The sequence below is a fragment of the Eutrigla gurnardus genome (genome assembly GCF_963514095.1).
Source record: "Eutrigla gurnardus genome assembly, chromosome: 1".
NCBI classification, from domain to species: domain Eukaryota; kingdom Metazoa; phylum Chordata; class Actinopteri; order Perciformes; family Triglidae; genus Eutrigla; species Eutrigla gurnardus.
Genome location: NC_139915.1, coordinates 5,090,864 through 5,118,792, shown reverse-complemented (window position 1 = coordinate 5,118,792; position 27,929 = coordinate 5,090,864). Strand labels below are relative to the sequence as shown.

The 27,929-nt window shown below is 40.7% G+C and overlaps 1 protein-coding gene and 1 long non-coding RNA gene across 5 annotated transcripts in view; one reads left to right on the top strand and one right to left on the bottom strand.

Annotated features, from left to right (window-relative positions):
- nhsb (Nance-Horan syndrome b (congenital cataracts and dental anomalies)) overlaps window positions 1-27,929 on the bottom strand; it is a 46,947-nt gene that overhangs the window by 10,067 nt on the left and 8,951 nt on the right. For 2 of the 4 annotated variants that reach the window (XM_084013335.1, XM_084013336.1), the window contains exons 2-7: window positions 1,617-2,011; window positions 1,243-1,290; window positions 924-968; window positions 758-802; window positions 513-575; window positions 49-241 (exon numbers count right to left, since the gene is read on the bottom strand). In XM_084013335.1, the coding sequence (XP_083869461.1) occupies window positions 49-241; window positions 513-575; window positions 758-802; window positions 924-968; window positions 1,243-1,290; window positions 1,617-2,011 (789 nt within the window). The remainder of the gene's footprint in view (window positions 1-48; window positions 242-512; window positions 576-757; window positions 803-923; window positions 969-1,242; window positions 1,291-1,616; window positions 2,012-27,929) is intronic. The other 2 variants (XM_084013337.1, XM_084013338.1) reach the window with 1 other exon arrangement.
- Window positions 165-27,313, top strand: LOC311015997. The gene is made up of 3 exons (XR_014597425.1): window positions 165-281; window positions 5,063-5,142; window positions 27,222-27,313. It is a non-coding gene; the product is annotated as an uncharacterized lncRNA (long non-coding RNA).

The window sequence follows — 27,929 nt, the reverse complement described above, 5'->3', positions numbered from 1 at the left end:
CACTAGGGCTCTTTTTTAAAATGTTCCTATTTTTCTTCTTTGTCTTACCTGTGACGTTGATGGGGATGATGCAGGAGGAGATGGAGTGAGAATCGGCAGTTGACTTCTGTTCTGATGGTGGATGGTTTTCCTTGGACCAGTTCGTCTGTTTGTCCTGGGTCGAGGGAGCATTGGGGCCTGAGGCCTTCGCTCTGTGGCCTCCCAGGACCTCACCACATTCACCTTCCCCTGTCGAGACAGTCTGGACGGAACAGACGGACAGCAGCAACATCATGTACTTGGTAGGTGCTGATACAGTCCTACGCTTTAAATATACAAGTTACTGAGTTTGACGGACTAAAATTGAAAAGTTGCATGAAAAAGCTGCTATTTTGCAAATTTTCCGGAACATCAGAAGATATGTAATGGCAAAAAGAACACTAAAGTCAGTGCAGGGTGAAGCTACAGATAAATAAATAAAAAAATCAATTGGAGGGTAAACAGAAAGTTAAAACAACACAAATGCTTGATACCTTTCTATTCCATGGAATGAAGATGCAACCTTCAATAGGGTGAAGTGAGTAAAAGCACTCAAACTATTAACATAAAATAAAGAAAAGACAAAAGAACAGATGACATGAGTAATGCAAAAGATTCAATTATTTTAAATAAAAACATTAGTCAAAAGATGAAGGATGTATGAGACAGACACTACAATATTGTTAAAAAATCCATGATATTAATCTATCTCATCTATGTTATCTGATATCTTTCTTACCTTTCTTTGGATGGTCTGAATATCTGCTTCTCTCCCTGGCCTCTCCTGTGACAACAGGAAAACACACACACATAGTCAAACAATTGTTGCGATATGTGCAGGTAAAACTAAAATTGGCCAATTCCTTCACTAATGAAATTGGAAATGTGTCCGTGAATTTTCTTACTTTTCTCTGTATGGTTTGGATCTCGGTTTCTCTCACAGTTCTCTCCTTCAAGAGATTCAGAAGTAAAGAAATGAAGGTGAGGCTAGTGATTTATAAAAATCTAAATAGAAGAAACCTTAAATATCTTCGGTAATTAGGTGCCAATATAACTACATAATAAAAGAGCGATCTAATGTCGTGCTGTAGTGTGATGTGACATGCCCCTACACACAGCAGTGACTGTACACAAAGCACAGGTGGAAACCACACACATCTTACAGCAGGCGTTAACATGTTAGACATAAACAGACATGAACACACGGACAAGTTTCTGTTTTACCTTCCTGGGTTGATAGTCTAACTCTCGCTCCCTCTCTGCTCTCTCTTGCTGCATAGCAACATCAGAATGAAATCGTGTCAGTTTGTAACAGATATTTAATAGGAATCAAAGGTATCAATTAAAAAGAAATGTATTAAGGAAAATTAATACTTAATGTCTTCCTCCCTTTTCTATACCCATCTCAACATGTACAATCTTAACTTTCAACTGTACTGAGACTCGTCAGATAAACATAGTTTATTGGCCCACTTCTGTGAACTGCTTTGTATGAAATACAACCACATAATATATGATATATAATATTCCTGTCATTTAAAGCAAACCACTTCTAGATAACTGTTCCCCTGATTGGTTGAGATATGAGTCATCCTCACCGCTCGTGCCAGGCGACTCCTCTGTTGCCGGCGGATGCTGTGTGGCGAGGGGAAGGTTGGCATAGGTGGCGCCACTGAGATAGAGATGGTCACCCTGTTTCTCTCCCGACTCGTGGAGCAGTGCTGTTGTTCGTCTGTGAACCCCAAACACACACACACACACACACACACACATGAAAACTCAACACGGTGTGATTTGTCCACAACATAATGCAGCTGTGCAGACTGGGTCGGCCTCTCACCTCGGTGCAGGGCTCTGAGGCTGAGCTGAGCGCTTCTGTGCAGCTCCTCCAGACATGGTGGTCGGGAACAAGGATGAAACACGTTGTGTTGTTGGTGCCATGGAGCCTGATAGTGAAGCGACAGCTTGCTCTCTATATCCAGGTTTGACACCGCTATAATGAGAGAGGAGAGAGACAAACATATTTTAATGAATTTCTATGATGACTTTGAGGTGCAAAAAAAAAATACAGCTGGTTTGCTTATGAACAAAAGGACATCATTTTACCATTTAGACTATGACCATATGAGCAACTAACAGGCAAATAAATTGGGCTTTGGTCCTGCGCTGAACCCCCATTCTTCCTGCTGTTTTTGCTTCCTATAAATGGTCTCTAAACGTCAAGAATGTATGAGTATGGATACCACATCCGACTAAATTTTGCCTACAGCCCCTCAAACCAGACCGTGCTTCTGTGTCGTAACACTACCTGCTCCTAACAGGAGCCTCCTGGTCTGAAAGGTGGAGCCAATGCTGAAGTGCCGTAAACATGAGTGTATGGTCTCGATCACTAGTTTCAAGTCTTCTTCAATGCAGCATGATGTTGTTTTAGTACATTATGGTACACGTCTTGCCAGGTAGGCTGAATGTCATGGTTTGAGATAATTTGATGAAACACATTTATGTAGGACTGTTTGCAATATGATTACATTTTTGATATGGGACCCCTTTACATGACAGGGCAGTGGTGCACGAGCAAAGCTGCAGTTTTTGTTTTAGAAATCTAATTAACCCTTTGTATGTCACAGAGGAAGACAGTTTCCCTCATTGCCTAGTTGGTAATCCAGCCTTGTTTAGGTCTAACTATCAAATATTTATTCTTAAAATAGTATTCCAGTAGTTCTGGACAGAAAAATCCAAACATGTTATTGTTGTTTTACGGCATATTCCTTGAAATGAGACATCTGTATTCCACCAGCATCAGAGAGAAATCAGCAATACCAGAAACCGCAGTGAGCTGAGATCCAGGCCAGGCTTTACAATGTGCCACCTACAGACAGAGACCTCATGCTAATACCAGTCAACACATGAAAATACACAAAACAGCGAAAAATTAGGACTGTTCTTTTAAGTTGATACACCAAGAAATATTCAGAACATTTGCTATAAAGCACATCACAATGCTCTTTCTTTCTTGCACATTTAAACACGAGACAGGCCAGCAGGTGGCAGCTAAATATGCCTCACCACTGCAAATTTGCATACACCAGCACACCACTGCACATTTCTCACAGTTCTCCATGTTTACTACCACCACAATTTCCTATCAGAAAACGCATCCTCAATGATGTACACCTGTGAATCTCTAACTTTCATATCCAAAGCTTAAAATGGTTGATTTGCAAACGATGAGAGGAAGAGAGAGGGAGAAGGATCCTCTCTCTTATCTGCTCTCAAAGCCCCTTTAGCTTTTATTATGAAATCTATTTCCCCTCTTTCTACTCAGAATTCAAATTGCAATTGTTTACCCTTGAAAGCCACACTGTAAAGCCAGGCAACCTTTCAGTGCTCATCAAGGCGCATATTTGCCCGCAATTAAATCAGCGAGCTCACATCAGCAGCATCTGGCCGATTTTAAACTTCAAGGTTAAAGAAGCACATCAGCTAATACTCACACTAGATACACAATTACACACACCTCTGCCCTAAAGAGTGTCACATACAGATGAAGTTATGTGTTGCTTTAGCACATCACACTTTGGGTCTTTTGAAATCATGAAGATAATGATAATAAATGTAAAAGATTCCAAAGACTGCAGCTATACAAACACACTTAGCAGATGGAATTGTTAACCGTAATTTATCGACAAATTGAAATGGTGTGTTTGCCACTTTGGGCAATTTTTTTTGCTGTCTCTAAAAGGTGAAATTCTGGGAGATCCTTGTGATCGCTTCATAGAGCTAGTCTGCTCATTAAACTGACAGATCTGCAAAATGTGCAAAAAAAAACACCCTCCGATACTTTGCTGGTCCTGTTTCTGAGTGGTAATTACCATCAATAGAGTTAAAAAGAAAAGAAAAAGAGGGGCTTAGAAGTACAATATTAGAGGTGTTTCTCTGTAGAAGGTGCTGACCTAGTTGTTGCGACACAGTTAAATTAGTGGATTTGTTGCCGCGGCTTTTCAGCCTGCCAGCCCACTTGTTTCCCCCATCTTTCTTCTCTTCATCCCTTCCTTTTATACTTCTTTCTTGCTCTCTTACTGCTGCTAAGAATGTGTCTCTAATTACTCAGCTAAATATTCCATGCTGCTTTACTGTCATAAAAATAGATGTTCACAAAGACGATTTTTTTAACTGAAATATCACATCTTTAAAACATTTTTTCCCACTTGTTTAAAAAAAAAAAAAACACATCTACTCCTGTCGTCTGGAAAAAAAATCCAGAATATATGAAGATATAAAAGTCCTTTCTCATAATATGTGCTGGTGGTCTCATGTTTCCACATCACACTTGGCTCCAAAATAGTTGCGTTGTCACAAAATCACATTGTAAGTAGAAAAGTTAAATTCAGATTTAAGGGGAGCACAGAGATACTTCCCCCTTCAGCAGATGCACATACATCATTCTGTACCGTGAAGCTCAAACATCCATGTAAAGTGGCATTAAGCATAGAAAAATGCCAAAACATGTAGCAACAACTTCAAGAAAAACGTATTTATCATCAGACTGCTCCACACAGGGTGTATCATCATTTCTCTCTTGACCACTCGGTCCAGTACCTCAACAACCTTCCCTCTGGCAGCAACTTAGACCGAAAAAAGCTCAGCAAAACATGAACAATGCAATGCAATTCAGAGTTAATTATGATATCTCAGGGAATCCACCATCCAATACAAATCCTATCCCAAAGTAAAAATAACCGGTAGCCTGTATCAAAATCTATATGTTTGTCTTTTAGACTTTCATCTGTGTCGCCTACCTGCATCATCCCCCCTCGCTCTTGCTGTCCTGCACCTCTTCTTCCTCATCTGCATCCCATTGTAATGAAGCTTATGCTGGGAGTTACCCATGGCTAACGTCCAGGACCAGACATGGCTGAGCACACGTACACACTCCTCTAACGCACGCTCTGTCTGTCTCGCCCTTTCTGTCTTTTACCCATCATCCCTCTTCCTCCTTACTCTATCCCTCCATCTCTGCTTCCCCTCATCCTGAAATCTGCAGGTGCAGTGTCAGCAACTTGCAGTGTCATCATCAGGACTTGCATGCCAACAGCACCAAGAGACGGGAGGAGGGGAGGCACGGTAAGAAAGAAGAAGGTAGAAAACATTCTGTGCAGAAATGAGAGTAATGCAGTAAATTCACAAGCATTCTTAAAACCAGTGGTTCAAAGATTAGAAGAAAAATGCAGATGTAAAAAATGCAAAAACTAAATTGATAAACAAGCTCCATTTTTTTTAGCTTCTTCATGCACTCTAGCACCTTATATACATTCAAAGTAGTGTTGTTAATAACAAAAAAAAACTGTTTACTTTCATATTCAGTTATGACTTGTGATGTTTAAAATATTAGTCACTGTTTCTATTAGTATTCTATTGTATTACTGTTAATAATTTGAATGATATAGTTAATTATTATATTATATTGAGTTCAACTGCTATCACATCTATCGACTAGAATTGGAAAATTTATATTAAATGCAAATATGTTAACGATAGGGGAATGTAACGATCTCGATGGCTAATTTTCACATTCATGACAACTGTACAGTGATGAATTTTTTCTAAAAATATCCAGTTTCTATCATATTAAGGCTTACATTTAGGGATAATTGAGCACGTGGATGCTTTGAGTGACAGGTGGGTGCCGTATCAGTTGGGCTATGTTGTCACTGCCAAGATGGCAACAGCTGAAGCCACCCGAGCCTCACAACGACTCCTCAGAAACCTATGGGTGGCGGTCTATGAGCATATCTCGAGTATAACGGCAGGAAGGTGACCATTGAGTCAGACTACTCAGCCTACCTGGGAAAAGCTAGAGTTCTAGGTGGAGAAGTATCCAAGCAGGCCAACTATCCAGTGCTAGAACACAATCTAATGTGCTGACGGCTACAATAAGCCTGACTATCTAAAGAACGGCAACTCCAAGGACCTTTGTGTCAAACTCCTGCTTTTTTTGCACCATGAGCAGCTGGTGGATGTGGTTTGGACACCTGGTAAGGATGTCTCTCCCTCCCCATTGCAGGAGCTCATTGCAAGCCCAACTGGCATGAGGAGTGGGAGTGCTTGGGGATGTCCCAAAAGGACGTTTAGACTGCTCTGCTTGCTCTTGACTTGAAAATGGAGGTAGATTAAACAATAGACGGATGGAAACGCTTCACTCACAAACTGATGAGGAGTTACAAGTGTGTTTCTAATGTAGCACTGCAAAATCAAGAAAGCCGTGTGCGTGTGAGGAGAGCCATTGCAACTAACAACTGTCAGGTTTTAAGTGCTTAATGTACAGTTGGTGAGTTATTGGCTAAAATATGAAAGTGATTTTTTTTATGGCACCACTTCAGTTTCATCTGGCTAATGGATCTAATTTCTATTACCCGAGTTGGGGAATGAGATTTATCCAGAAACCTTGGCTGGGGTGGGCCTTTTTATGGAGATCCACAAACTTTTAGAGAAGAATACAGAGAAAAAGAGCTATAATAGAATAAAATGCTGCTGAGCGTTTCAGAAAGCAGCTCCGGCTCTGTTGTTATGCACAGAGGACACACTGTAGTGTAAAACAACACACTATAAAAAAACATCACTATGACATTTGCAATGAGAACACAGACTCTCCACATGTCGCTGCTTTAATATTGCTCGTCGCCTCTCTGGCACAGCTATATGATTTTGTATCCCTCTCTCTCTGGTCCAGATGTGAGTGAATGTAAGTCATTAGTGGAGAATGTATTAGGGTGTATCTGGGTCAGGCAGCACACTCCCCTATGGCAGTAGCTGCAGAATCTTGTCATAGTAGACAGCTGTTATATAAGAAAACACTACCTGGCCGGTTCTGCAGAGGAAAAACTGTGCACTGTTAGACGTTCTGCAACGGCTCAGCAGTCACACCACGCACCACCTCATCTCATCAACTGTAGCGTGATATTGATTGCAGCATTTTGTTTCCGCCAGTCTACAAACTACAACAACTTGAGCCGGAGCAACACTTTAATTTTCAGGAATAAGTTTTACATCAACTCCCCTTGGCTGAGCATACCTGGCGGAATACAGCAAAAATACATAATCAAAGCTTCACGTCTTTGATTTAACATGCCGTTTCCTGCTCAACTAGATGATCTTATTTCCATCACCTTGTTAACATCTTCATTGAAGCTATATATAAACTACCGAATGTTTTCCAGGATATTCGCCCAATGAAATGGCACAAAATCCAAAATCTATGATTAAAAACTGGGAAATATTCTCTCTACATTTTTGTTGTACATGGGTGAAGTGAAACATTTAAACCATCAGTGAAATATTGAATCTCAAGACATTTTTATGGATGCACCCATCCACCAAATTATTTTAGACACAATATTCTATAATTCAGCCTGATCTCCAGTCGTTGATATATTTGAAAACTGTGGGATTTGGCTTTGAAACTTTTCTGTGCTTGACTCAAAAGTGATGAATTGGCTAAAATAGCATCTTATACTCTTCTGTTTATGTTTAGCACAACATAACAAAGACTGATAATGGCTTTTCCTGATGAATGACAGTGAGAGGATGTTATTGTTACAGTGTTAACGTCACAGTAACACTATAAACACATTCCTGTCCTAATTAAAGTAAGTTCACATTATAAACAACAACAATATCAGGAACTAAAGAGGTGATGACAGTTTTTGAGCAGCACAGATGTTACAGAGTAGACCGTACCTTTGGATCGTACGGGGACACAGCCCAGACCGAGACAAGCCAAAGCCATGTTCAACAGCTGTCTACGCTCTCTTCTGTTCCTCCGTTTTGTCTTCCCGTCTCGCTCCTCCCTTCCTCCCGCAGACTCCTTTTCATCTGTTTCTCAAATATTACTCCTGCAGACCTTTCTGAAACATTCCTGTGCAAGTCCAACATCCAGACTAGCAACATCTGCAGACACAGACCCTCCCCCTCCACCTCCTCACCCACCCACCTGCTGTCCCTGCTCTCTCCTCCCTTCAGCCGACCCAAACCGTCGCCGTAGAGAAGTATTTCTCCTTTTGTTCATGTGTCGTGTGGACGTTTGGCTTCGGCCTCGCCGAGAGCTACATCGCATTCACGGAGGAACGGTGCCGATGTTTATTCACAAACTCAAGCGCCTCTCTGTCCCGTCCCTGTTGTGCCGACGAGCCACCCCCGTCCGCCTGTGTCAGATGGTAGGATCCTGCCTGGGCATGGCCTGTCCCAGGCCATAATCTCTTTATGATGCAGTAATATGTGGATGGGGGGGTTCAGCCGCAAAGTATTAATGTATTAATCCACCACATGCTGGGAATATGTATCACGTGTTCAATCTTTCTATTGCTGCCACCAAAGAGTGATGATCTAAGTGTGTGTGTGTGTGTGTGTGTGTGTGTGTGTGTGTGTGTGTGTGTGTGTGTGTGTGTGTGTGTGTGTGTGTGTGTGTGTGTGTGTGTGTGTGTGTGTGTGTGTGTGTGTGTGTGTGTGATATTTTGACTTTTTGTTGGTGTAGAAGCATGTACTTCTACAGTTTAATAATTGCTAACGTTAAACCAATGATGAAGAAATGAGCGAAAATCTGAAAGCTAATTATTTCCAATATCTTTGGGGATCCTCATCTTTCTTGGTCAACCTCCCCATGCGGTTGCAAAATACACAGCATGACACACACACACGCACAGACAGAGACAGAGAGAGTGTACGAGCACCCTGCCCGGTAATCTGCTGTAATCTGGAGCTCTGGCAGTTCACTGACTTTGGAGGAGAGCTGGCAGTCTGCTGGAGGAGCTTTCAGCCTCCCGCCGTGGCCGGGAACAACACAGACACACCGAAAATATCTACACTCAGGCGCACACACGCGAGAGGCCAACACGTGGTCTTCTCACGCTCCACCGCAGTGGTCAATATGAGCACAAACCGGGAGCGTGGTGGGGAATATTAAATGTATAGACCTTCCTTGTGGCTTGCCTCACTTATTTGCAGCAGTTTCTCTCAACAGGGCTGCTGGGAGGCATTTAATAGCTTGTCGTCCCTGGGGTTGTTTGTCAGTCGTGGTATTGAGTGATGTATGAAACATCAGGGCCAGACCTTTCCACTGCATAGGAGCTGCATCGTAGCCTCTTGGATAGGGGCTTGTCGTGCCTCGGGAGCTTAGGCCAAATCACTTAATCACTAAGTCACTTAAAACACACTTTTACAGACTTGTTTTTATGTGGGTATCACGCTCACTTCTTTGTATTTAATACATCTATTCCTGCCGCCCCTCTGTTTCTCTCCATAGTGTCTCTATATTTTTGTCCGTGTCCTCCTTTCACATGAAATGAATAAATCATACTACCCCCATTCCCTATTCCCATCCCTCGTCCCCCAGCTGCACACCTGCACTATTGTTCGGCTTGTGTTCTGCCCCTCTGTCCTGCACGGCATTCATGTTATAACAAGTGCGTGGCTGCGTGCACAGTTCTATAAAGGGTCGAGGCCTTTCCGTAATAGCTTGCAGGCGAGTCACATAAATCCAAAAGTCTTATTTATAGCCCCGACCATGTCACAGTGAGCCCGACGAGCCAGAGAAAATATCAACAACATAACAGCAGGTTAAATGTTCAAGGGATTATTTCCTGGCTCTGCACTCGCTGTTTACCCAATATTCTCCTCTGATAGAGCTCCTTTGCTGCCCCTTAGTGGCACAACATCAGAACGCTACACTGATTCAGAGATGATGGTGTATGTGTGGACTGGAAGGACTCGGTGGATTTGTTAGTGCTGCTATATGTTGATCACATAGTTCCTATACTGTAGTAAACATCTTAACTGAGAAAATAAGGTCACTATTCTGTCGGAAAAAACAACATTTTCTTAATTAATGAATGGAAATACTGTAATTCCATTGTAGTAAGCAGTCGCTCTTTCTCCATTTATCATTAAACATGATCAGAAATATGCCTATTCACCTTTTTTTCTTTTTAAAGCTCAATGAGATGATGTGTCATGTACCCCCACATGTTTAAAACTCACTCATCAAAACCTTTTGCTTCACTAGTTTAACTTTGAAGTGAACCAGGACAACTTTCCCCCCTGCCTATTAAGCAAATTGCCTCCTAGCTCCATATATACTGTCTCCATACATTTTTTTTGCTTGCAGTTGGAATTAGATGAGAAGATTGTTACCACTCTCTCATCTGTTCCCCAGAGAAAACTGTTGGTATAGTACATTTTGCAAGCGACGGATTCATTGATTGGTGATGTTTCTAAATCAAAAATGCGTTCCATGAATACGACACAAGCTCTTGCAGAAATGCACAATGTCACATGGTCAACTTTGTGAAACGATTTGTCATGTTTGGCACGAAAGCTTCTTGGTTAAGGATGGAAAAAAAGATAATTGTTTGTGTTAAAATAATAATCTAACTACGTAATCTAAAAACGTAACTAGTATAAATAAATAAGAACCAAATCTAGCAGACTTTCCTGGGTTTAAGCCCTGTGTTTTTCTTTGACCCACCGCTCTAAATATGTCCGTTGCTCTGGGCATCACTCGTACTACGTCTCTTGCTCTGGACTTTTAACATTTCCGTGGGTTGCAGTAACAATGGCAACAATTTTCCATGCTGAGTGGCCAAAACATAGCTTTAGTCTTTAACCTCAATTATTACTATTTTTTTCTGGCTCATTTGCACAGTTAGTAATGCTTAATTGAATACATGCAGAAACAATTTGACAAAAGAAGATATTTTATAGCTGTTTGGAGAGTGTGAGGAGTTTAAAACCTACATATTTTGCACTCAATGTGAGGCAGAAAAACATCAGAACGGCAGAGAAAAGCCGCAGCAGGAGATCAATGTTTTATCATCTTATGTTGTTTTAGGGCCTCCTCTCCTTGCTCAAACCTTTGTGAGGCTTCTGTATTTCCCCAATCCTCATCAATATTGCAGCATTGTTCCTAAAGAGGCAGTAATGAGGGAAGGAAATATGGAGAGGATAATAGAATGGCATAAACTACAGGAACAGCGTTTCTGTTCCATTCTAATTGGTGGATAATTCCTGTTTCTTTTGTCTGAACGGTGTATTTGTTTGGTAACAACATGAGACAAATTAGCATGACTTTACACATACATACACCCACACACACATACACACACAGCGTCATACATATACATACACTGAGTTCGAAATCGCTAACTAATGTCCTGTATACATACTCGATCTATGTACCGCATACTGCAGTATTAGTTTTGCCATTTTGCATACTGTCCACACTAAAGTATACTTGAGTGATGCTTACCTATATCACATGACTATCAATCACAATGTAACTGTCCTCCGTTAAAAGAAAAATGGTTTAACTCAATCATCGTTACCCATTCCACTCAATTTTCTAGTACCATTTTAAGGCAAATAAAAATGATTAAAAATGAATTAATTTAAGTTTAAAATGTTTGAAATGTAAATAATATATTTGAATTTGATATACTTGTATTTGAGCTCCTCCTCTTCCATTACTGTTAATGCCATTTTCCATCATTCGTAATTATTTTATTTGGTTAATTGTTAATTATTGAAACCGTCTGCCATTGAAAAGTTTGAAAGACACATTGCATTTGAGGGCAGATGAGTAAGTCGAGTAAGCTCTCGTCTCGACACTACAGACTCAATTTTCTGTCATGCATAGTATGTTATTTCGAACACAGTCGGCGTGTGAGTTACCAGAGGGGTCGCACTACAGGTAGTTTGTTTGGATTGTGCCTAGTAAGTGACACACTGTTCATTTATCTGATTGTATAATTATTTAAGGCAACACACCCCAGGCAAAATCATAATTTTTCATGCACTGATCAATTTAGCTTCCATAACGCGTCATCTTTCAGACTAGAGAAAAGAAAACAATCAAAATACACATTTAGGTTAATTTTATACCACTTTGTCTTTTTGCGTAGATTTCTCCTAAATTCACTAACACTTAGCATTATGTCTCATTTGCATATTTAAACATAACATTTCGTAAAACTTGTAATACAAAAAATAATTGTCTTTATATCTCTATCTTTATTTGTTTTCCATATTTCAAATGCCATCGAACCTTATGCTGTAATTCCTGTGGAACCAGAGTGGGGATTAGATCAACCAGCTATTTTATTTATTTAATTTGAGGAGGGCAAGAAGCAGAAAACTATACACCTCGAAAGAAAAGATGAGATGTTGTGATATATTTTGACGGTAGAAATACATTTTCTTTTCCTGTCTCCCATTTTATCTCCTGACCCGCAGAATTATTTGATCACAGATAACAGACTTTGACCTGCAGAGCTCGGTGTCAGCGAAGTCGGTGATGTTCTATATTTTTCCTATTTTCCTAGTGAATTCTATCCAATAAATTCATCCTAGTATTTATGAATGTCTCTCTAGCTGAAGCCTGATAGTTTATTCCTCTGTTCCGTTGTGCTCAACAGTTGTTACTATGAAAAAAGCATCAGTGAGATAAAAGTAGTTTTAGGGCTCGGGGCTGAGAGCCACAAACAGAGTAGAGAAGTTACAAAGTGTTGAGAAACAAACTAATACCTGGCTCGCATTACACAATATCAGACGATAGCCCAACCCGACTGACGTTGTGTGTCAGGATCAAAACGGGTGTTTCATCCAACGTAGACGTGTGTTGGTCTTGGTATTAGCTTTCAATAAGAAAAATGTAATATATACAATAATGCCAGTGAGATCGTTAAAGCCCACAAATAATGTAGCTCTGACAGAAAGCAATCATGTGACCGTTTAATTAGAGTTAGTTAACTGCTTTACAGGAGGCGTGTTGTTTTCATCTCATCACATAACATCACATATCATCTCTGTATAGACCAGCGGCAGTAGGGCGGGAATAAACGCCACTATCATGCCAACAATGACGATGACAGAGAGTTTGGTGTGTGTGTGTGTGTGTGCGTGTGTGTGTGTGTGTGTTTTCTTATTGTTCTCAGTGTGTGTGCGCTTGTCAAACAGACTTCAGCCAGCGTTATTGTGTGCTATTGTGTGTGTGTGTGTGTGTGTGTTATGAATGCTTCAGCCATGTTGGTGGAATGGCACGAGACAAGCCATCGCCCATGTTATTTTTAACTGCGTGTCTCCATGGAAACCGGCACATATGCAGGGATGGGGTGATCTCCTGCTGTGTGAGTGTTGAGGAAGACTCCTACTGCTGGTCATAATATGAGTGTGTGAGTGTGTGTGTGTGTGTGTGTGTGTGTGTGTGTGTGTGTGTGTGTGTGTGTGTGTGTGTGTGTGTGTGTGTGTGTGTGTGTGTGTGTGTGTGTGTGTGTGTGTGTGTGTGTGTGTGTGTGTGTGTGTGTGTGTGTGAGTGAGTGTGTGTGTGCAGGCGGGTGTGTTCAGGTTCAGGCGTGTCTGTGTGTAAGAGAGAGTCTATTAATTGTTAATTCAGCCTTTCAAATTAAAAGCACTTGTTTTTAGAGAGAGTGTGTGTGTGTGTGTGTGTGTGTGTGTGTGTGTGTGTGTGTGTGTGTTGTGTGTGTGTGTGTGTGTGTGTGTGTGTGTGTGTGTGTGTGTGTGTGTGTGTGTGTGTGTGTGTGTGTGTGTGTGTGTGTGTGTGTGTGTGTGTAGGCATGTCACATCTGAGAGAGAGAGAGAGGAGAGAAAAGGGAGGGGAAAGGGCTTCTGAGGCAACTGAGGAAACACCAACACGCTATACCTGATGACAGGAGGCGGTGTGCTGCTGCTACCTCAACCTGAAATAACCCGGACTGGGCTGCGAGTTCACTAAAAGCAGGTGAGCTGTGGAACCTCGCTATTATCTAATAAACTCTCCTTAATGCTACTTTGCTTAAAATATAACACCTTGGCACTGAACCCACCATTAAAGAATGCATCGCTGTGATAATGAAATAATGAACGGTAGATAATTGTGAGTCCAGGAATAAACTAACGGGGTCAGTTACTGTATTTTGGTCCTGTGTGCCCTGGCATCATCAATACTGACTCTTCATTATTTATAATTCATGGATCAATGAGTATCGGTGATGAAGACGTTGCCATGTTGTCGGATTGTGGGGGAGGTTTTATGTTGGGTGAGGACAATCTTCTATAGCTTTAGAAACCATCCAACAGTTCTCAACTGAGTGAACAAAGTCGTTTCTATGGAAACAACTTAAAGATTAAAGCTGTGAAGAGCGAGAGCCATGCCAGTGTGATTCCCATAATGCCTTGTGCCTGGGGATCTCAGAGAGAGAGAGAGAGAGATAGAAAAGAGAGACCGATTGAGTGAGACATAGAAGCAGAAGACTGTGTGTGTGTGTGTGTGTGTGTGTGTGTGTGTGTGTGTGCGTGCGTGTGCGTGTGTGTGTGTGTGTCCACTCTAGAAGGTCCATGCTACAAATCCCCAGTCTATTGTGACAGTTCACATGACCAAAGACACCAAACTCAGCATCTATGCATAAACACACAAATAAAGCACCCTGTGTCAAACCCCAGCCTTTAACCTAACAAGAACCACAACTCATAGATTTCTCCATCGTGCTGCTCCCTCTGCTCTCATCCATGTGTCATTTTTCCTTCAGCGCAATGCATGATTGTATAAAATGCTTGGTTAGTGATCATCAGTTGTACACTACTTTTTTAAGATGTATTATGGGATACTTTGTATCCACTCTATAAGATATAATAATTCTAACTATACATTCGTAGTGCAGTCCAACATGGTGAACATTTGCCAATCTTCCCTGAACACAAAGTACAGCTAGGGCTGATGGGAATGTCATAAGTTTTGTTAGTTTTTATTCATAAAGCAAAGTATCGGACACATTTTGACCTGATGATGGCACGAGATGACAAGTGAAGGGTTCACCAAAACCACTAATGTAAACGTCATGGTAGCACAAGATGGGGGGGGGGGGGGGGGGGGGGGCATCACCAAAGTCATTGAGGTTTATCCTCTGGGGAACATTTTACTGAACTTCATAGCAATCCATCAAATAGTTGTAAAGATATAACAAAAGTGGTGGACCAACCAACCAGCGGACCGCGGTGCCTCGTGCATGGCTGAAAACCAGCTTTTGGTCCCCAAAGTGTGAGTTATAAAACAGCACACACACACACACACACACACACACACACACACCTTTGTAAGCATCACTGTCTCTAATTGGATCCTTCACCTTACTCTCACACACTCTCTCTTTTCTCTCTCCACCCAATCATCTATTTGCATCTTTTCTTCTTCTTAGATTTAATGTATGTGCCTCCTCCCTCTCTCTCTCTCTCTCTCTCTCTCTCTCTCTCTCTCTCTCTCTCTCTCCCCCCTCCCCCTCCCCCTGGGTGATGCCAGTGCTGTTGTCAGGCTGGAGCTGAAAGCAGCCAATCGCGTGGCTCTGTGCTGAGGAGCTCTGGGGTGATGTTAGGCAGTTTCATGCTCATACGATGAGCTTTGCCAAATGTAGGTCATGCCTCTCTCTCTCGCTCTCTCTCTCTCTCTCGCTCTCTCTCTCACACTCACACACACTTTTACAAATACACACTCGCACACACACAAAACCTCTTCACCTCTTCACACACAGATATGGAAGTGTGTATTTTTGTCGCATAGGTACACACACACACTCATAGCCGCAGACACACAAAGGTGTATCCATAAAAACACCCAGAATTCATCCCTCCACACACACTCGGCGTGGCGCGGGGCGGGCTGACACTGCTCGGTGGCAACACCCTCCGCTGTTTGGTTGAACCGGTGGATCTGCTCCCCACAGGACGTTGGGATTCTTCTAATACAGCCAATATTTCCACTGATGATAAAACATTGATACCAGAGTAAAATCACAGTATGAAACAAAAGAACTACTGTCAGGTCCTGAACTCTTGTTGAACTGCTTCCGTCTGTGCTGCAGTATAGCACAAGCAGGATTATGACGTGAACAGCAGCCAAACCATAGGAGCCCGCAGATTATATATAGTCTGAAAATGTGAGACCTGAACCGAGCAGTCTGACTGCATTTGGAAGATAATTCAATGAATGTATGTTATATTTTTCTTAAGCACTGGTACGAATGAGCCGAGCTGCAGCGAGGATTACTGAGGTCATGAGTCCAAATTTCCCCCCACCCACCTGAGAACGTGTTGACTCTCCAACCAAAGTGTCATCTTTACTATTTTTTTTTACAATATTTATACAATTTCACGTTTAATTTGCATCGATTAGTTATACGTTATTTAATTATATTCCAATACATTATGGTCTGCTGTGAAGTTTATTTAAAAACAATACATCCAACATTTTCAAATAAAGAGCTTCTTTCTATCGTTGACGGTGTGCCACTAGTTGTAAAAGTACATTTTTCTCACTATAAAAACACATTATACACTATACATCCAATAGTTTGGCCCTACTTTTGTATACTTTTGGCCTGGGCCTGTTTTCCATGGTTAGAGCCATGCCCCTTATCTCCAGTTAAGTCTTAATGCTGCTGCATGTAATGATATTTGATACAAGAGTTTACTTCAAAGTTTTGTCAACACCTAAAACACGTAAAACAATAAAGCTTTTAACCATACATCCTAGTGGCCTAGAGCTCATATGCCAGGTCATGTCATTCATCCCATTGATTTGTTGAATATCAATAAATCCTACATGACGGGTTATTACAGGTAAAACGCTCCTCTGTTGGAGCAACTCGGACCATTTGCATGAGAACAAAAAAAAAATAGAAGCTATTTTCAGTTAACAAAGCAACATAAAACACACATGAGAGCTATATCAACCTTTAGAGTATTTTATCAATATTTTAGTTAACAATATATTAAAAAGAATGAATTTCAAAGCATATCAGTCCACTTATCTACATAAGTATCTAGTATCAAATTTGGTGTTTTTAATTGACAGTATAAAAAGCATTGAAATACTGTACTTTGTTACATTCTACCTCTGGAGGCTGGTAAAAAAAACACACACCTAAACACCATAGCTATATCAATGCAAATTGTGTCAAATGATTTGTGCGTGCTGATGTCTCCAGAGTGTATTTATTTTTCGGACAACACTTGTGTGTTGACATTTAGCTCTTTCCTCATGGCTTACGGGGGGAACCTTTCCTCTTAAATTGCTTTGTTGTAGGATATGAATTAGCATTACACAACGAGCTGCTGACAAATATGCAGCCTCCCCTGACACACACACACACACACACACACACACACACACACACACACACACACACACACACACACACACACACGCACACACAAAGCTCCTCCTCAGAGAGAGAATCATTTCTACTTCCCTGGGTTGCCACTGCTAGGTTGACCTATTTTTGTCCAGACCTCTCTCTCTCTCTCTCTCTTTCTGTCTCCCTCTCTCGCTCCAGCCCCATAATTCACCCTGCTTAATAATTCACTACAGCTTTATAAGCCTCTACTCTACTAAATGACAGGCTCAGGAAAACAACAACAGTCTTTACAGATGCATAAATAGAATAATGTGCACATATAATATGGATATACTATATGCAAGGTGGGATATTTACTGCATATGTGTGTGTGTATATACTGTGTGTGTGTATATACACATACATATATATAGCATACAAAAGGAGGGGTACAAGCATATACATTAGGTGTCGGCTATAAAAAGTTAGTAGGTCATTTACATTCACCACATGACGCCACTTTTTCGAGGATAATAGAGTGACGAATATAGAAAGAAACGGAGATAATGGTGGTGGTGTTACTGTAAAACTGCAGATTATTTGCAAGTCTATGCACAGACTCGCTCTGCCTGATGTGATTGGACGGCAGGATTGGGCAGGAACCAATAAGGGCACCAGGAGAAAGAGCAGGCACGGAGAGTACTCTCGCTGATGCTGGGCACACCCTGTAGCCCTGTGTGTGTGTGTGTGTGTGTGTGTGTGTGTGTGTGTGTGTGTGTGTGTGTGTGTGTGTGTGTGTGTGTGTGTGTGTGTGTGTGTGTGTGTGTGTCTATAAAATGAATGTACAGTATGTCCGAAGTTTGTGGTTATTTATATATTTTGTGCACATGTTTGGAAAAACAAGACGTTTCCTTTCAACTGAAAATTCCAGCCTCCTTTATTTTACATCTACCCTGCCCCCTTTTTAAATCTCCTCCCAGGACCTGATGGAGAACAAAGACAACAACCTTAATATATTCTGTACCCATATTGTCATTGCATTATAAATAACACTCGTACTTCTGGAGGCCTTTTTTTTTTTTTTTTTCATAAGCCTGTGTGAATTTTTTTAATTTGATGCTGTTATTTCTGAATTTCCTACTTGGTCTATTTTTAATAGTTGCGAGCTTCAGCAGACGATTCAGGCTTTGAGGGCTTTAGTGGGAGGAGGAACGAGGTTGGCCAAATGGTCTATTTTAAAAGGAATTATTGAACATTTTGGGACATACGCTTATTCACCTTCTTGCTGTGAATCAGATGAGAAGATCGATACCACTGTCATATCTCTCTGCTTTTGTACAGATTAAATGATAAACGATTTAGCACGCCATATAGTGCACTTTAGAGGTAATTGTAGGTGGATTTGTTTACCACTGGAAGTAGATTCTCCGTTTCCAGTCTTTATGCTAAGCTAAGCTAACCGGTTGCTGGCTGTACCTTCATATCGTACAGACACGAGGGTGGTACCGGCCTTCTCATGAAACTCTCTGCAAATAAAAGGGAATAAGCGTATTTCCCAGAAGACCAAACTATTCCTAGTCCTATCTTTTAAATGAAAAACAACCTCATTGCTTCAGTTCCATGCTTTATTTTCCACCGTGGCACTAATGAGAGCAAAGGAAGAGCAGGAGGGGTGTTTGGGTGCGTGAGTGTGTGTGATGCTGTAGTCTGATCGATGTGACAGTGAGAGTGAGTCTCCTCGAAGAACCCCGGCCTTATTGCTCTTCTCTTACACACTGCCTCCTCTTCACACACACATATAACATACTCTGTCTCTCACTGACACACACACACACACACACACACACTACAATGGTTTCCTTCCCTTCTATCTCCTTCTGTCATCGTCTTCCCGCCCGTCGTCCTTTTATCTCTTGTGCCCTTCACCACTCCTGCTTTACTCTTTTGCCCCTTCCTCTTCTTTCTGCCCTTCAACAGCGGCTGCATCCCAGAGGCCAACCACATGTAATGATCCCATTGTCTCCGCTCCGCCTCATCAGCTGACCAAATACCGATGGCTGTAAGCCAATCAGCATCTAAACCATTACAACCTTTACTGATGGAGTTGAAGGAGGCAGGAAACTCAAATCACAGGAGATGACAGAAGTTGTTGATAATCTCTGTAACGCTTGGTTGATAAAATAGGTTCCTTAAGTACGTTTTTCAATCTTTGGTCATGTGATAACAGATGGTCGTATGGATGGAACCTCTGTCTCCATTCTTAGCTCACATGACACCTGAGCAAGTTTCATGAAAAGGCAATGAGATGCTGCTGAAAGTACCAGTGATACATTAGATGATTAATCAACTAGTTGACACAATACTGATATGTTGCTTTATCTAGATGAAACAACAATCTCTGTTCAACAGCATTACATTCTTTCTACCTTTCCTTCTTATTTGTCTTTACTGGTATAATGCTGCACAGATTTGGTTGTGAGATATTTGCCTTTGAGTTTTCTGCTTCCACCAGTGGAGTAGAAGTAGGTAGTTTAGCCGAAATACATTAATGTTGTATTAACTATCCACACTGTTCTCCTAGCAACTAGCTGTGATTATACAGTACAATATATGTGCGTTAATGTGTAAATCAAGATTGAGGGGACGGTTAAGTGGGTTACAGAGACATAGAGACAGGATTAGCAGATGTCATTTCTGACACTCTTTCTAGCAGTTGAGTTAACTCGTTTTTTTTTTATAGCAAATTTAGCAGGATGCCTAGTTAACCATCAGAACCCCAGAGAAACAGAAGAAGATGAGAACAGAACAGTCGATAATCCAGTGTTTGGTGCATCAAACGAAAAGAACATAGTGCCTTCTGAATGTGTCATAAATGTGCCATCAGCGTATCATCCAAGTCAAATCTTTGCTGAATAGAGTTTTGAAAGGTTTTGTTGTTTCATAAAAAAATGACAACGCAACCCCTCCGAGTTGAGATGAAAACAAAGTGAGCAGCTTGAGTCTGGGAATAGGTGGCAGAGGATGGCCGCACGGATAATCACCTCCCGAATCTACTGAACGATTCTGACAGCTTTGAAGGAGATGGAGATACAAACACAGACTAAACCCCATCAGGGGATTTCACTTGCATTTAATCCCCTGAGAATTAAAATAGATTTCAGTGGAATAAAATGTGTGTGCATGTCAAAATATCCACAATGTTGAGGAATGAATTGGGCCGCTGCGAGGAATAATAACACAGCTTTGAAAGTCTTCAGGTGTTCAGCTCTCACTACATGGTCCATTTAGTGGCTTTTGATCATATCCCAGGATCTTCCTCCGCAGAGGAAGTTGCCCAGTTGTCATTAAAATGTAGACTTAATTTTTTCTGATGATTCCTTTCCATGTTGACTTGAAAGGGGAACTCGACTGACTTTACAGTGTTTACAGGTATCTAGCATATGAGAAAAAACTCGTATAAAGCTAAGTGGCGCCAGTGAAGTCTGATAAATTAGTTGAATCGTGTTAGTTGGAGCTGAAGATGACACACTTGGAAAATGAAAACAATCTGAAGTTGTGGAGTTTATATGCAATGTGGTTAATGTAGGCTCCAGGTTTTTGACAAGGTAGAATTGCTTCAAAGGCCAATAATTAACTTTAGTCTCCTCAGAATCAAATTTAACTTTAGATCTTAACATTTTTTGGAAACATCTGGACAAGATGTTTTTAAAGTGCTCAGAAAAATGGAAATTAAAATCTTCATTTTCATGACAACACTTGCTGAGGAACATCGTGTGACATGACTGGAAGCTCCAAAACAGCTACTAAATTTGTTAAACTACTGCTTCCAAGGACAAGAATAAACCTTTCCAAATTATTGAGATTTTAAAATAAAAACATTCAAGTCAATTCATACGTCCTCGAAACTTGTGGTCTGATTCGAGTCGAAAAAGCATAAAAAAGCATCGGGCACAAAAACAGGTTGTAAGTCTTTGAATAGTTCAGATGTTACAAAGAGGATATACGCTTTTACTGAGTACATCTAAGTTCAGTATATGCATTGTATGTATTCATTAATGTGTTCATCCCATGTATTACCACTGAATGTCTGGACATCTTCATCTGCTTGGAGACATGGTATTGCGTTTCTGGTGTAGCTTTAGACGGTGAGTGCATATCTAGTGTGCATATCACAGCCTGCTTACTAGTAACACTATGGGAGGAGTAAAGATTACGTCAGCCATGTTGAATGCCTCTTGCATTTACATTCAGCCCATTTAAGATCAGATATCTATCCGCTCCTCCATAGAAGCACGTGGAAATGTGGATAAGAAAAATTCTGATGTTACAGGTTATAAAACCATTGCTTTCTGAACCATAATGTTAAATACAGCCTACTTTGCTTACAGGCGTAACATGTAATTAAACTTAATTTGTTGCAATAACTCAAAAAGAAAAGTTTGTACAGAACTACCAGATTTGATGTTATTCTTAAAAATTAAACAGGGTGTATTGACTGTTTTTGTACAACAAATGTGAATTAATTCACTTGAAAAATAGATGTTACAATGAGAGAGAAAAATGGCAAAATTTTGCAGTGCCTTAATAGCTGGTAACATGCAAAAAAATACCCTAAACCTCTGCACCTTGTGAGTCGCAAAAACAAATTCTATCAAAGGCAAATTACCACTAGTTTCAATTAAAGCACCCAAAAAGTTGTGCTACGGAACAATGTACGATCTGTCACAGGAGGCCTTGATGCAGCACTATTAACGAGCTCTCAATGTTCAATCCTGATTCTCCTAGCAAAGGACACAAGATAATCAGATCAGTGCCAGCCCTATCCAATCTATCTGTTTACTGTGGAGTTAAGCAAGGTATTTACCATCTAAATCTGTTCAAAGGCTTTGAAACCACGGCCCTGCTTACACATGACCCTGGCTTTAAGAACGTACACTCGCTGTATTCCAACCATATGGAGTCTACGAGTAATAGTGCAACGTTTGGACAGCTGAGATACTAAAGAGTACAACTTTAATAACTTTACAAACTGCTGGGTCACTTGTATAATAAATACATCATAGCAACATTTTGCCTTGCATTTTTCGTGAGAGGCACAACTTTTCTTTCTTTCAGCCATGGTCCAAACAACCACTACTGCTCTTTTTACTTGTGGAAGTCCCAGATATGTCAGAAACACTGTTGGGTCTTCCTCATCAGGTTATCAGTTATGTTTATTTTAAAGCACTTTGAATTGCCTTGTTGTTGAAAGGTGCTTAATAAATTGCCTTGCCTTGCCTTACTGTATCTATCAAGTCACACGTGGGCTGAATAAAGCTGGTGTACTAGTGGTGTGTACATTAAACAAACAGATTTAGCTGTAATTAAATAAACAGATCAAGCAGATGCAGAAATAACTACATTACCACGACAGGCAAACAACTTTTAAAATGCTTATTGTCTTTATGTAGTTTTGATCGATCAAAGCTAACCGATGGAAACATTGTATCTCCAGCAACATTCAAAATAACATCCTCTAAATTAGCCATAAATTGGGCAGCGACGTTGTTTATACACGTACACTCATACACATATGATATATTTTGTCCGGTCTCTACAAATACTAGGTAGACCTCTGGTGGTGCCCACAGACTAAACACTTATTTTTGCTGAATTTTTGATTCGATAGCAGTGACATCAGGAGAATCTCAACATTGATAGGCTTTTTCCTAGGATTGAGGGCACAGTCATCATTGGTGAATATTCACATCCAGCTAACGTACATTTTATGTGAGCGAAGACGCAATGAAAACATTTGCTTCCAGTGCCAAAGCAGATTCTCACCTTCACATTGAGTTGAGTTTAACTTTGCCTCAACCACCATTAATCTGAAAGTAACTAGTCAATAATGTTGTCAAATAAATGGAATCACATCCAATATGGATGAGTTGTAGTGGTGTAGAAGGATAAAGTAGCAGAAAATGGAAATACTCAAGTAAAATGTAACTAATAATAATAAAACACTGCTGGGTAAAAACTTGATTGCAAATGAAGCCAGGCTGTTTATGTGCTGCAGGTATACACAGGATTGATATTGGAGATATATTCCAAAATTGCATGTCATCCCAATGAAATTATTATTTTTTTTTTTGTGTACAGTTGTGCTCCTGTAAACGCATGAAAATGTGAAATCAGTATTGAGTATTGTCAAAAACATTAAAGCACTGTTACTGGTTGAACTAAATAATACTTCCGTGATACTGCAGCAGCCGTTTTGCATAATGTTAATTTTAATAATCCTAAAGTTTAAAAAAAATCCTTCCCTTGATTTATCAATGTGTCTTAATCTATGATGGGTATAGATTTACTGCAATAAATCAGTGGGGATTAATGGCTTTAACCTGGATTCACCTCATCAGTTCATTTCCTGGAATGAGAAAGAGACAGCCTATATACTCAACCGTAATATGGTAATGGTTTATGGTGGTTTATGGTAATAAATAATGAGCGCACTCTTCACTGCAGTCATACATATTAATCTGAAATTACGGAAGCGAAATTTGGGGCGAAATTTGCGCTGAAACAACTCCAATAAACCACTTGGTCATCGTGAATGAACATCACCGGCATCTGTCTAGATGGGACAAGCAGGCGAAAACACACCCAGAACATCATGTCGATGGGGTTATGTAGCAAGCGCTGTCTCGTTAGAAACAACCTGTTTTTAGGCAGAAGCTCTGACTGTACTGTAATGAGCAGTTAAAGAGCGGAGATAATGTATAATGCATTATCTCCCCTTTTATCCCGAGGATGAGAGGAGGGCCAGTTTCTGTGGGATGTCCAAGTGTCGGTCACGGATCTGTGCATCTGTGTTTTCGTCTGCGTACGTCGTACATGTGTGGATGTAGTGTAGCTGTATCTGTCTTTTACACATCTGTGTGTAGAAGAGACAGCATCTGGCCTCCTCCTCCTGTGAGAGATCCCACCTTTTTGAAACGTGAGACTCCACACAGCAAAACGGAGAAGAGAACATTCAACTGCATGGAGACGGATGGCGTTTCCTATCCTGATACTGAGATGTTGTTAAATCTTCCGTGGGCGTTGTGAAGGCACCAAAACGCCAAAGCTACATTAACATGCATAAGCCGTTTACCAAATGTGATAATGAGCGATGTGATCGTGTGAGATCAGTACTATCGGGGCTGTGACCACGCTGCAACGATAAACATCAGATGGTGTAAACGTGCCGCACAAAGGTTCAGCTGGGGCCGTATCATCCTCAGGATCAGAGCTTCTGATCCACTGCAGAACCATATGGCTCCGCTTCACTTTAACACGCATGGATTAAAGGTCTGGTTTGCCCGTCCGCGGACACTTGGTTGAAAAGTCTCACTATATGTGTGGCTCTTTATTTTTTTTTTAATTCTTTTTAAATATAGCAAACATGTTTTTGATTAGGATGTGAAAATGTCCAGTCTTACGAATTCTGTATGAAATTTGCTCCGCCAATAGATTTACCTTGAAAATAAGATTTTACTGCACATTTAGACACAAAACAACTGTATATATATAAAAAAAAAGAAAAAAAAGAACTATATGCCAAATTTACTGTGATTAATTTTAGATTATGATGAAGATGTTGCAGTGGTGATGAAGTAGTCCTCAGCTGTTTTATATGTTAACACATTACTAGCTGATTAAGCACGGCAAGCATTGCGACTTTAATATGTTAGGCTATTAATCTGCTATCACATGTCATCTGTAGGGACTTGGCCTCAGTGGAGTAATCTGCTGGGTAATTCACACACAGTGCTGGGGAGTCCCCAGTAAGTCACACAATCGGTTAATTGTAATTTCTTGCTACTGTAATTATTCAACTGTGTGGTGATAATTACTAGACCATAGAATGGGAGCAGAATCTGTCAGGATACTGTAATTATTTTACACATGTTGAATCTGGAGTATTAGTGCTGTATAATATTGGATAAACAACTCCCCTCCTCATCTGGGATGTAATTCTCCCATTTTTAACCCATTCTCCTCAGAGCAGCTGGCGGGGTATGAAGCGTGAGGTAGTCCACACAGGACGGGCAGGAAGAGGAGGTGGATGGGTCAATCAAGGACGTGGCTTTCGTCCAGGAGACCGCTGTCGTGTCCCGTGTAAAACTCAAAGTAATTGTTGATTAATTTGGTCATTAGGCACGTGAGTCGCTAGTCACGTGACTCGATAGTCAAGTTGACGTGAACCATGTTCTTTCCCTAAACCTAACCAAGTGGTTTGGTTGCCTAAACTGAACTTCCTGTGAAAATTATACCTTTATTTTTGAAAAGATGTAGAGCGTCATAGTTTGAAGCTGACCAAAATTGAAATATAATATAGATATAATGTTGTACTTAGGTTCATGATGCCCAGAAGGATGAATCCTAATGACTTTGGTCACATCAGGTTGACGTTGGGGTTGCCAGTTATTCATGCTCATCTGAGGATGAATTGTAATAACTGTGGGTGATCCCTTGACCTTTTCATTTAATTCCATCACATAGCTGGAAATGAATACAATTCCCTTAGCTGTACTTTGTATTTACTGCTAATTAGCAAATGTTAGCATGCTGAACTGAACCATGATGGTTAACATTGTTAGCATTTAGCTGGAAGCACCGCTGCCTATACGCTGCCAGCTTGTCTAAAGACTCTGTTTCTTGTTACTTAGCAGCTCAACAGTTTCTTCCAGTCTATCGTCTTTCCCCTCTTTACATCCTCACTTCTCTGCCCTCCCCTCCTCTCCTCGGTAACAGCTGTGGACGCCCGCAGCGTTTAGCTAACGCATCTCTAGCCTGTCATCCAGAGGTACTTTAGCGCAGCCGGACACAGCACACACAACACGCATGCTAAGCCTACACGCAGTGCAAACTCACACTGTTCTGCCCACAGTGTCACCGCGCACCCCTTTGTGTGGCTCAGGTATCGTCATCCGGACATCAGAGGTCCCTCCGCAAAAATAGGGAGCGCCTGTTTGTGAAGGTGAAAAGGGTTGTGTACATATATGCATGTGTTTGGGTGTGATGCAGAAGAAAGTGGTTGGCTTTGGTAGGCGAACTGATACAAATGATAGTGACAGATATATGGCTAATTAGTGCAGCCTTGGCTCGGCTGTCCTCACCTCTCACCAGCCTGCTGTGAAATTGGATTAATTTACCTCGCCTTAATGCACTGTATCAGCCGTGGAATTCGACCAAAAGCGAGTTTCTTTAACGAGCACAGATCTGTTGCTAATTTGGGCAGAAGTGTGTTTTATATTGTGTTTAATCTACAACGTGTGTTCAAATACTTTAATGTTGTTGCGAACTGTACTGCAGTGTTCACTGTTCCTCACACACACATGTCTGCACAGCATGGTGAGTGTGTTGACTTCTTGATAGTAGTCCAATTAGGTTGAATCTTCTTTACGGCGTACTAAGGTTCTTACAGAGACAATCTGTTTCTAAGTAACTCCTTAGGAGCAGCTCAGTCCTTAAAACAAGCAGCAGACAACCTCTCTTAAGCTTTTTTTTTTTTTCTTACTCCATCTGTTTCCACGTTGGGCTAACGGTTGAAGTCCATCCAGAAGCTCTTCCGTTGAAAATCATCTCAACCGTCCATGCTTTGCCCCTAAATCCCCTGTTGATACTCATAATCTCAGCTGTCCATATTCTGAACCCTGCTCAAGCACATGGTCACAACATTATTGATATAATTGGCTTCCCATCCCATTTTTGTCATCCGCTAATACCAGGCCACAACAACTGACAGCCCTGGTCATTCCAGATAGGATAGTATTAACAGCCCTGCTGAGCAAAGGGATCGAGAACCGCGTCACCAAAACCTGCAGGTTCCCGTGTATCTGAATGTATGTGACTAATCTGGTCTAAAGAAATAGAGATAATCAGGCTTCAGTTCAAGTGGTTAAGAATGAATAAATAATTATTCTAAAAAAAGTCTTGATTTTCTCACACAGTCTTATTTTCTTCAGTCTCTGCTGCATCTCTCCTTTCATCTCTGTCTGTTTTAACACGACTACTCCTTGCCAACAGCACCCCTGTGAAGTGGAGAAATGTCTGTCTGTGAGAGCCTCTGCGTGGGACTTTCTTGTGATGCCGAGAGGAAACCACTGAGTGAGTGAGGGAATGAGAGGAAGAAGCGTGAGTATCTGTCTACTGTAAACAGTTTTAATGTATAAAATGACATGCAAACATAGGTCTGTCCAGCCAACAGTCCAAAACCCAAAGATGGGACAATTATAGGGGTGTGAATCTTTGGCTTCACAGCGATTCGATTCGATTAACGATACAGTAGTTGGCGATTCGATTCAAGGACAATTTTTTTTTTTGTAACGATTCGATTCGATTCTGTAAACCACGATTCGATTCAGTAACTTGTAACCAAAATTCTACATCCATGAAATAAAAATGCAATAATGCAAGTGAGACTATCTGTATTCTTCTGAAAGGTGAAAAATAACATATTTATTCTAGAAAAAGTAGTCCTGCATAATATTTTATGCTGAATACAAAAATGTAATTAAAATATGCTCGGTTATTTTTTATATTTTCAGTAGACTACATGCTGGCAGGGGAGAGAGTGTCTTAAACGTATTAAAACATTAATCATAAGTAAGAATCACGATTAATCTGATTAAATGCATTTATATCGATTATTTTATTATTATTATTTTGTTATTTTATTATTATTATTTTTGTTATTAAACGATTCATTCTATTAATTTATTGTAGCAGATCGAT